The sequence below is a fragment of the Protomyctophum bolini genome (assembly GCF_963924005.1).
Source record: "Protomyctophum bolini genome assembly, chromosome: 9".
Taxonomy (NCBI): Eukaryota; Metazoa; Chordata; class Actinopteri; order Myctophiformes; family Myctophidae; genus Protomyctophum; species Protomyctophum bolini.
Genome location: NC_137870.1, coordinates 34,366,218 through 34,377,431, shown reverse-complemented (window position 1 = coordinate 34,377,431; position 11,214 = coordinate 34,366,218). Strand labels below are relative to the sequence as shown.

The following is an 11,214-nucleotide window of genomic DNA, read 5'->3' as shown; positions in this document are numbered from 1 at the left end:
GATAGAATAACATTATATAAAATGTGTGATAAGAAAACAAATATTCAGTAGGCTAACTTAATAATGGCAGACAACACAGACAGTATAGAGGTCAGCTTTACTGCAAGTAACCGAGACAGTTTTATACTATATGTGGATTTGTTTTTACGTCCGGGTACCCCCTCCAGGACAGTTCTCTCTATTTTTGAAAACGCATCTAAGGGAAATATGCTCAGCACAGTGAGCACACACATGTTCACATTAATGGTTATTGGTTCCTGCACCACTGCGTAGACTGGTGGGTTGAATCCTTCATGGTGCATCAGCCTGGCTGGGCGCACATATAATATGTATAAACACAAACAATTGGCTGTATTTGCAGGAGAGAAGCCCTGTGGGGATGGAGACCATGGCAGGGAAGGACTTGTCTGTCGTTCTCTAGTGACTCTAGGCTGGTTTTAGGGCATCTGTTTAGTAGGGAGAAATGGGATGAATAGTGTTTACCTCTGCATGCATTACATCCTTCTGTTAACCCCTTACCACCGGTTGGTTCACAATGGGAGCCAGAGCTCCAAAATTGGTGGTTAAAACTAGACTTAAAAATAAATTGTTTATAGCATCAATACAAGTAATGATAACCCTTCCACAGTAGTAGCTTTTTCACATTTTCTATTATTTTGCATATTTTCGAACATAATGCCTCATTTGCATATTTAAAAATTTAAAATTTGTAATACAATAAATCATTGTCTTCGTGTAAGTAATCAATGGGGGAAGTTTCATGGTGATAACAATCTAATATAGGTGTGGTTTTTCACACTCAATTCATAATTATTAATGTTATTTTGGAGCTCTGGCAGAAGAACCAAAAAGAACTGACCCGGTTCCCATTGGGAACCAACAGGTGGAAAAGGGGGGCCTTCTGTCCTCACTCTCGAAAAGAAGCATATTAGGGATGTCACACATGTATGCCTACACCCTGCCTAAGATCACCAGTAGGGGGCAGCAGCGACATGGGACAACAGAATGATCAGATGGGCAGTGGAAAATGGCAGGACAACTTTTAACTGGGAGAAAAAGTGGGAAAAGCTAAAAAATAATAAAATAAAACTGTTTGTTTTTATGTTCTGTTGGTTAAACTTTGCCTGGTGAACTCCATTTAATATATTCTTCACAAAAATCTTCTTTCTTGTGAACAAAGGCTCCAATTATGAAGAAAACCGAATGGTGCTGGTGGTCAGAATTGTATCCTTACGCTGCAGTAAGAAAAAAAATCCAATCTGGTGTTTTATTTTTTCCACTCAAAGATATTGATAATTGTTTTATAACGAGATGGAAATAATGCATTTTCATAAAAAAAACTATCTTTTTCTGGAAAGGAGACAGTTATAGTCTGTAATTCCCTGCACATCTCTCTCTGTGTGTGTGTGTGTGTGTGTGTGTGTGTGTGTGTGTGTGTGTGTGTGTGTGTGTGTGTGTGTGTGTGTGTGCGTGTGCGTGTGCGTGTGTGTGTGTGTGTGTGTGCGCGCGTGCATAAAAAAACTAGATGAGCGCTATACTTTCACAGTCGTGTCTCTCTCTCAACACTGTCTGATGTACATTGTTGGTCAGAAGTGGAAACTGTGTTCTCGTCTGTCCTTAGTGCTTCCAGCTCTGTTCCACCGTTGGCCAGAGCTCCATCAACAGCATTACTCTCCTCTCTCCTCAGTTGTTTCCTGAGGAGAATGAAGCCCGGAATGCAAAGAAAAAATGAAACGGTCCGCAGGCTCAGAGTCAAGCCTAGGTACGCTATCCTGAAAAACAAAGACAATGACATTCATTCAAATAGAATTTAGCTGGAAAGATGTTTTATTTAACCCTTTTAGACCTGAGGCAGATTTGACAAAACGTATGTTATGTGCAGTATGAGGGTGTGTAGGTTGCAGTGCAGGAATTGATTGGCTAATGAATATAGCGAGAGAGAGAGAGAGAGAGAGTGTCTTGTTAACTGGGTCAAGGCAGCATGGTTATAGTGAGAGAGAGATCTTGCATGACAGCGAGCCTGCCCTACACCCAGGAAGAAACTGTTCATTGAACTATGTTGACATAACTAAGAGAAATGTGAAAAATGTATTTGCATGGAGATGGAGTCTCACGCATTTGAACATACAAGGTTTCAACCCAACAGCAATGAATCCACGATATGAATGTCACTCTGTCCACAATGACTGAATACACTGTGTCTGTATCATTATCAAGTCACAATACAAGGTCATAAGACCCCTATTAGATCTATAACTCAGTATGACAAATGGTGCAATTTGATGGTCAAATGTCAAGGTCAAAGAGGTCAGTTATTGATAAGCATTGTCATAATGTACTATTTATTGCTGGTGATGAAGATGAAGAATGAGATTGATTTAATCTGAAACCTTGTGTCCACCATTTAATTTCCTTGTATTACGTTTCCTGGTTTATGCAAGGTTAATGATGTAAACGGACATTGAATTTTGGCATTTTGCGTAGGCACACCTCCAGGTTGCACTTGGAAGTGCACTTGATGAGTTGTATAGAAGCGACATATGTTTTAGTTTGAATGAATATTGGCTCCAGTTATGAAAATGCAAAGGCGCTTATTGTTAGTCTTCTTTACTAGAGAATGACTGCTGCTAAACCTTTGAAGTGTATGGGCTCTATTTTCCCTCCCGTGCCGTGTTTCTTTTTTCCCCCCACCGCACACAGAGCTGCTTTGTCCTGGTCCCTTTTATGCCAAGATATGGAGATCCGTGAGTGTACCATATATGCTCATATATGGACAGACACATCCAGTACTTATGCGGGTAGTACGTACCTGTAGGCAGTGGTGTTGTAGATCCTGCAGGCTCCTAAACCACCACAGCGCTTCTGGCCCCATTTCAGACACGTGGTATCTATGATTGCTCCAAAGTAAATGGGTGCTGGGATCCCTGCTGTGAGATCACAAACACTTGTCCTGTCAAACACCCATGCTTGTCCATCACTTGTCCTGCCACCACATCCACAATTAATTCAACACACACACATTATACCCCCAAAATTCTTGAAAAACATCAGAGGGATCGAGACTTACCAAGGGTACGTGTGGCCAGAGCATGAAAACCCAATGCCAAAGATTTCAACTGTGGTTTGATGCACCTGGAGGAGACAAATACAAACTTGTGAAAATTACTAATATACTGGATTAACTACTATTCTTCTTACTATAAATGTAGAAGCTGATTATACTGTACAGTACACCATTGTCTGTGAACGCATACACATTTTCTTAATTCCACCACAACAAGAAGCAAGACGAGGTGAAACAGAGTTCAAATAATCTAAAACACAGACGCAGCCACCTAATTTAGCTGCAGTGAGGTCAACGCATTCCAAATGGTCTGCTGATATGGTCTGGAATGTACGTATGTCCACGTGTGTATGCATGTGTACCTACATAGTACATACCGTACATGTGTTCATAGATAGTAAGCCACACAAGATGTGTTTACAGATCTGCATCTCCTATCTTTCCTAATGCTTTAGAAAGTACACACTGGCTCGAAATTGTATAAGATCGCTGAATTGACCAATGTTTATGATTAGTACACAATTACAATATATTGTTCAGTAAGACTTTACTCAAACTCCATTGTGGAGCGTCACAAGAATTGATGTGGATGTGTACTTTTCTTATGTAGCAAATAAGACTGGAAATATTAAGCATACATTATAATCAACATTCACAATTAGATACAAAGAATCCTGAGAGAGAGAGAGAGAGAGAGAGAGAGAGAGAGAGAGAGAGAGAGAGGACAATGCATCTTAGTCATTATTCATTTATTTCCTTTCTCCTCAATCCACTAAGCTTTCAGCTAACTCTGCTACAGGCCACCCTACAGAGAAAGTCTCTCCCTCTCTCTCTCACACACACGCACGCACACGCGCACACATGTGTTATAGCTTTTTATGGAAGTTCACACTACAGACAGTTGCTGGTGTGAATTCAGCATTACAGTAAGCCTGGGCTTTAAGTTTGTAAGTGTGTAGGACAGTGTAGGACAGATTTAATGTGGGCCTTTTTTGACTGACCTGATGAGGAACATGTAGCCCGGTGTCCCTCCGAGTGAGATGATGAAGGATGTGATGACGGACAGAGCAAGGAAGTAGGGGAACATCCTATCACAGTCATCCCTGTGAGGACACTGGCCCACACTGGCTGTAAGGTTACCAGCCAGACCCACACAGCTGCAGTTATAGAAGACCTGGAGAGAACACACAATAGCAAACACAAACATGTATGGGCACAGCTTGCAGACACACACAAATGTATGACACACATATCGGTATACACATAGGTTTAGATATTATTTTGACTGGTTATTTATTTCAATACCATGCAATGACTGTCTAAATACTTCAATTAACTACTGGATAAAAATACAGGAAGATTTAATTTGCATTCTATTTTTGGTAAGACAGTGACAAAAAGTTTAGTTGGAAGATCACATGACAATGACTCAGATGGCCTTTACATAACCAGAATAAATAACATGAATTTAGAAAAGAATCATGGCATGAAAAAACAGTTAATCATGATGATTATTTCTTTTTAATACATTTTTATCCCACGATTTTGTAACCCATTTTTCACCCCTGTGTCAATGATCTAATGTGATCCTGGGCTCTACACACACTCCACCAACCTGGGGAGAGCAACGGACTTGAACTCATTCATGCCTGAGTGTCCAAGTTGCTCCTTTGCACCTGACAGGGCCCAGGGGGGAGTTTCCCTGGTTGGACGTAGCGCGTGGAAGGAACACGTTATTCAAACCAGTTCTAATCATGATGATTAGGCAAACAAAATCAGAGAAGAATCCTGGATGAATATGCTAGAATTGCATTCCATTTTTCAACCAACTACTGAAGGTCAAGAATGGAGTTGACATCCCATATCTTTTTGTATAGCTTATATATATATAAAAGGGGAATAATCAGGTTTGAAGACATAGCTAATCAGTGCTGTGGCGTAAAGCTGCGCTAAATGGTACACCACAGCTATGGAATCCAAAGGAAAGTACGCACATTCTCTAAAAAACTTTCAGGTGCTGAACAAAAAGATACGTACAGGAGAAGGAGAAGTGGTCTGAACACTGTTTCCGTGGCTCCCACAATACATGTCCTGTGGGAGCCACGAAAACTGTGTGCAGACTACTTCTCCTTCTCCTACACCACTATGGGCAACCCTTCGTGGATTCGACACTTTGACTTGCTCAAATCTGATCCAACTCCCTACTGAATTAGGTGAACTTCAGTGTTCAAATTGCCCTAGGATGGCTATATATTAATGCTATTAAAGAATAAACAAGGCACTGTGTCAACTTACTGTGTTTTTCCCAGAACCTGATGAACTTGTGCAGCCAGCAAGACAAGGAGAGACATATGTAATCCCATTCTTTCCACAAACTGGATCCCAGTCACTCCCGGAACATACACAGTCTGAGTTGCAAGCAGCAAATACTGAGTGATCATCATATGAAATGTTATTTATCCTAGTAGAAACAGAGAGAGAGGAGAGTATGGGAAGGGTGGAGGTTATTTCCACAAATACTGTAAATGCAATGATTAGTCATTGATTAATCAATGATTATTTGGGGAACAAAATAATTTTGCATCCCTGTATTGGTCGTCTTTTATGACTATGCTCAGTCAATTAATTGTGTAATTACTATTATTCTAAAAAGTATATTTTCACCTTGTGGCTGTGTGTCTCACCTATATGACATCGTCACACCGGCTACCTTGGCATTCTCGCAGCTCATTGCAAAGAAGAACAGAGACAGGAAGTAACCAATCAGGGAAGTGCCAAAGGCAAACCTGGCTGCTCCCATGATGCTCAGCTTCAACCTCTTCATCAACAGACCACCAGAAAACACCCCTAGTGCTACAGCTGGGATATTGATCACACCTGAGATGATCAGAAAGAACAAAACAGGATATTGATCACACCTGAGATGAACAGAAAGACAGTACAATATGTAGTACAGTATAAAATGTATAGCACGTGTAATATACCCATCAGGAAGTTGGCTTTCGAGGCAGATTGTCCGAAGTGCTGTTCAATGTACTTGGGCTTGTAGGTGACCATTCCAATGAGGGAGTTCAGCTGGGTGATGGTCACACACAGATAGATCAAGTACACAGGGTTTCCCAACAGAGTCCGCAGGGTTGGAATGAAGTCTGTGGGGGGAAACAAATGGCATATACATAAATACTCTTCCATGGCTACATGATGACTAAAATCCAGCTTATGCAGTATAGACTGTTATTAAAGAGTGCAGTTTACTGCAGAATTTTATGCTGTTATGTCTAGTTTAGTACATACTGTACACAGTAGTATACACTAGCAGTATGATGCACTGAGTTCACATCACCAAAGAAATCACAACAAAGTTGTGTAATTATTACTGTACAGTACTGTACATGTGTCTGAAAGCATTAATTAGACTAAATAATCAAACTCTTATACAGTACTTTTATAATGCAATGTAACAATACAATTATCTTGAATCTTTGATCGTTCATTTTTATTATTATTATTATTTTTATTATTTTTTTGCTAAATATTTCATTTATGTGTACAAAATGGAAGTGTCCAGGAGCAAAGGAATGACATGGATTTAGTTTAGAGGGTTATTGTAGGCACATATAGCTTCTCCAAGGAACATGTATTTTATTTTAAGTTAACACCTCCCCACTCCGCCATACCTCTGACCATCTCCATGAAGCTCGTAGGCTCATCTTCCGGATACTTCTGATCCAGGAGAGAGGAGTCCTTGATAAAGCTCGTTTGCTCTGGTGTGCATTGTGTTGTCGGGCCACGATGTCCTCCTGGTAGAGGCAGAGAGCGGGGCAGGAACCAGAATGGAATGGCAGAGAGCAGAGTGATGACGCCAGCTATGAGGTAGCCCAGCCACCAGGCCCCTACCCAACGTGCATCTGCTGAAGTAATGGTAATGGTTTCTGGCAACAACAAAAAAATAAGGGAAAAGAAAAAGGTTAGTACACACAGTAGGCTACAATACTTAAATGAACATCATGTAGGATAAAGTATATCCAAGCTAACTGATTGATATATAATGTCACTGTATTTCACAATTTGGGATCATTCGGAAAGGTATATGACAATAGCTGTTGGGGCAGTGTCACGTAGCCAGCCCTCCAATCTAGCTACGCTCTTAATGAAGTACGAAACTCTCATTTGAATGAAAGAGCAGCTCACTCACTGGGGCATGGCTTAACAGAATCCCCCGGTGATTTTCAGACTGGGTGCAAGTGAAATGTATTAAAACATTGCTATGTGCACTGCACAATAAACAAACACAACACACATCGGAAACATTCTGTGCGTATCGTTATTGCTGCTGTTGCCATGTTTGTTCACTGAGTTGTAGTTTATTGTGGACACTACTGATGTGCTCACCTGGGCAAGCCCCTCCCGGTTATGGAACAGGTCCTGTGCTGTCTGCCAGCCTCCACTCTTTCATGGGCAATTTGAAGCAGGTGACCCCTGTAGTACGTAGTTGGTTTAGCAGGTTCCATTGCCGTGCGATAGATCTTCTCCTTCAAGGCCGTTTCGGATGTAGTGGGAGCATTTATGATGGTTTGGTGTGCGGATAATCTTCTATACTTTTGAACTTTACTCTTTTATCTAGCACGCTTGTATGCACTGCTTCACCTCCTACCTCACATAGACAGAAGCGAGCGTGTCTCCCTGGGGGGCGCTAATTCCTGGACACAGCCTGTCACCTGTGGCGTCCCCAAAGGTTCCGTCATCGGCGCAACACTCTTCACACTCTACATGATGTCTCTTGGTCGTGTCATCAGCTGGCATGGGATTTCCACACTAAGGCTGTAGATTCTACAGTAGTCTTTGATATCTGAGATAGATAGGATGAGGTCACAGCAAACCTTGAAGGAGAACGGCAATGGAACCCTGCTGAACCGCCTACATACAGCAGGGGGTCAGCTGCTTCAAATTGCCCATGAAGGAGTGGAGCCTGGCAGACAGGGCTGCATGTGAGTGCATGGGAGCTAAAGCAGACTGCTAAACACCTGTCCCCTGTACAGACCTTCAGACGAGGCTCTCTTCCTAGTGGGACCAGAGACTGCACAACCCTGAGATGGACATTTGATGATGATACACTAAAGAAGATTAACCCGTTAAGGACGAGAACCCATTTTGGGGTTCTTGTTGCTATTATAGCAACATTCAGCCTCAGTCTAAATTGGGTTAATGCTCCCACAGTGTGACAAAGACAGAATCTAGACTGGGCTGAGACGTTTTTCATATCGTCCTTGTTGTGAGGTCAGAATGCACAGACATGTACATAGTATGTTCACTCACCCATGTTGACAAATCCAATGTCCACGTAGATTTTGGCACAGAGGGAACCCAATAGATAGCCGAACACAGGGCCAACGACCGAGATCGTCTGCACGCAGCCTGTGATATGATAAAGGCATCCACAGCAACAAACATAGACACGCACATGCACAGGCACACACACACACATACAGTACACACACGTTACGCACGCACGCTCGCACACGCATGCGCACACACACACACACACACACACACACACACACACACACACACACAGGCACACACACACACACACACACACACACACACACACACACACACACACACACACACACACACACACACACACACACACACAATATTAATTATATGGGAATTATAACCTTCAATTATAACCTCTTGATGTGTGCTCAGGACACACAGAAAAATAGGACACTAATACTAATACCTTTTCAGATGCTTTTGAAGGAGAGTGGAGAGTTCTCCAGAAAATGTTATAAGCTGTTTTTCTAATCATGGTTTTACTTTTGTTCCCCTCACCAACATATAATGCAGCATTCTCCTCAGCAGCAAAATCATCTATATAAGAAATCCCAAGAGGCTGAACGGGAGTTTCTCCGATCCCACGCAGGACATTTCCCAAAAGCACATAGATCCACATGGACAGGTTGGACTCTCCTTCACAACCTGGAGCAGATGAGAGTATAGTAGAGTAGAGACGAGGAGAGGAGAGGGATGAGTTTTCTGTAATTTGGTGCGTGCGTGCATGTGTGCGTGCATGTGTGCGTGCATGCGTGCGTGCGTGCATGCGTGCGTGCGTATACTGTACCTAAGGCTGGCACCTCAGGTAGTCCGTCGCCTTGGGCCACAGCAACCAGTGAGCCCATGGGACATGGAGAGAGTTTATTGGTTGAGTTGTCTGTTGAGCGAACTGATGTTTCAAACTCATAGCTGCATATAAAAACACAAATGGTAATCCAGGTGTTTGCTGAACCATGATCTTTTATAGTTTGTACTGAATGGTACTTCATGACAATGCTTATATATATATATATAGGCCTACAATAATAGGCATATCTCAAGTTGCAATAGCCAAGACGATGTTTTGTTTCTGCTGGTGCTTTTATGGGCCCAGCTTTCCGGCCAGAAAGGTTTCCCTGAAAGATTGATGATTACGCCTGTTATTGTTTTAGACCGCCAGAACCCTTCAATAAAGAGCAAATTATAAAAACTGAAAAGAAGTTGGTAAATGGAAAACATAAAAGAAGTGATGTGAAATGCAATGAGTCACTACATTATATTATAATTAAGCTGATTTAACCATAACCTCTGAAGGGAATGCTCTTACACATTAAAACAAATTGTCTTGGTATGTGTTGTGTAAGTGTTTTCCTGTGCATAATTCACAACATCGCCTCTGGTTCTGCACATTTCCATCTGACCAAACAGAACTAGTTGACTCAAATTCCTTTAGAGGCGTTAAATTCAGTGAGCTATACAAAATCTGTCAGGAAAGGTTAAAGGGACTGTGAATAAACAGTTAGACATGCCTTGCATGACATGTGTGTGAGGCTGGTAACTGCTCCCTGCTAACAAAGTTTGATTTATATTACAGGACGTTTTTCTTTGTTTACAATTCATTTCTAATATAATAGAATAATCGTACATTGGCTCGGGGTGGGTGGCTGGTTGGGTTGAGAGAGATGGGAGGCCTCTACTCTACCATATTCCCATGCTCTTCCATCTCCCCCTTTTTCTCCTACTATATCACTGATTAACTCATCCTTCAAAAACATACTAGGATGTTTCTATATGCATTATGCATACTGCATAACCTTTCCCTCCTGGGACAGAGGGCCCTATCTTGCGTCAGGAGGGGCATTACTATTCGTAATTTGGGGATTTAGCATTGTGTTAAATTGGCTATCCTGTGCCACAGCCTAAATCCTTAAAACACCTCCGCTACCCGTTGCATTATGCATAGGTGTGGTTTGGGCGTTACAATAATTAAACCAATCACCGTGACACATGCCATTGACTTTAAGACAGAGGACAGAGGACCTGCACTCGAGGCTGCCAACCATGTTCCTACAAATAGCTCAACTGGTCAATTCTCCCTGCAGGCCCTCCCTGCCACTGTTATCCTAGAAGCACTATTAAACATAAACCAAAAGAGCTCAACTGGGGAGGACTATTTAGACCCGTATTTCTTAAAATTAGCAGCACCTCTTATTGTAGAGCAGATGACTCACATATTTTATCTTTCAATTTCATCAAGCTGTTTCCCTCATATTTGGAAAAGAGCACATTGTTACTGCTACTGAATTAGTTAAATTTTCACTAGAAACAGACTGTATCATATATGAGTGAGTGACTGTCATAAACGATACAGACAGTCAAGACACACCTCCCTGACAATAACGCAGAGACAACTTGTTTATTTTTGGACCACAATGCTTATAGTAGACGATATTAAGATGACCCCATGTTATTCTCCATAGAGAAATTACTTCCGTAAACCAGGGGAATCGAGGGGATGAGCGAGTGATGTCAGGACTCTATGGGCACAAGATACAGTAGCAAATATAGGGAAAGCGCAAAGGAATGCTATAGCAAATATAGGGAAAGCGCATCAACACGCCTACAGACACACCTCCACCGCAAATATAGTCTGAAAAATTGATAGTGGGTTGTGTGGCCGCAAGATAACATTTATGCATAGTGGAAGTTCCTAATGGTGGATAATGTTTAATGCTTGTGGGTAAGGCATGGCATACGTTAGAGCCCTGAATGTTTCAGGTGAGAAAAGCACATAATGTAAGAGAAAATAAGTTGTTGAACTTCAGAAATGC

At 41.8% G+C, this 11,214-nt stretch overlaps 1 protein-coding gene across 1 annotated transcript in view; it reads right to left on the bottom strand.

Annotated features, from left to right (window-relative positions):
* Positions 1 to 1,445: 1,445 nt before the first annotated feature.
* Positions 1,446 to 11,214, bottom strand: part of slco1c1 (solute carrier organic anion transporter family, member 1C1) — a 29,438-nt gene continuing 19,669 nt past the window's right edge. Inside the window, exons 5-15 of the mRNA XM_080772727.1 lie at positions 9,192 to 9,313; positions 8,903 to 9,049; positions 8,381 to 8,479; positions 6,742 to 6,996; positions 6,049 to 6,213; positions 5,749 to 5,941; positions 5,360 to 5,525; positions 4,066 to 4,238; positions 3,068 to 3,132; positions 2,810 to 2,927; positions 1,446 to 1,772 (exon numbers count right to left, since the gene is read on the bottom strand). Of these exons, the coding sequence (XP_080628853.1) occupies positions 1,541 to 1,772; positions 2,810 to 2,927; positions 3,068 to 3,132; positions 4,066 to 4,238; positions 5,360 to 5,525; positions 5,749 to 5,941; positions 6,049 to 6,213; positions 6,742 to 6,996; positions 8,381 to 8,479; positions 8,903 to 9,049; positions 9,192 to 9,313 (1,735 nt within the window). The 3' untranslated portion in view covers positions 1,446 to 1,540. The remainder of the gene's footprint in view (positions 1,773 to 2,809; positions 2,928 to 3,067; positions 3,133 to 4,065; positions 4,239 to 5,359; positions 5,526 to 5,748; positions 5,942 to 6,048; positions 6,214 to 6,741; positions 6,997 to 8,380; positions 8,480 to 8,902; positions 9,050 to 9,191; positions 9,314 to 11,214) is intronic.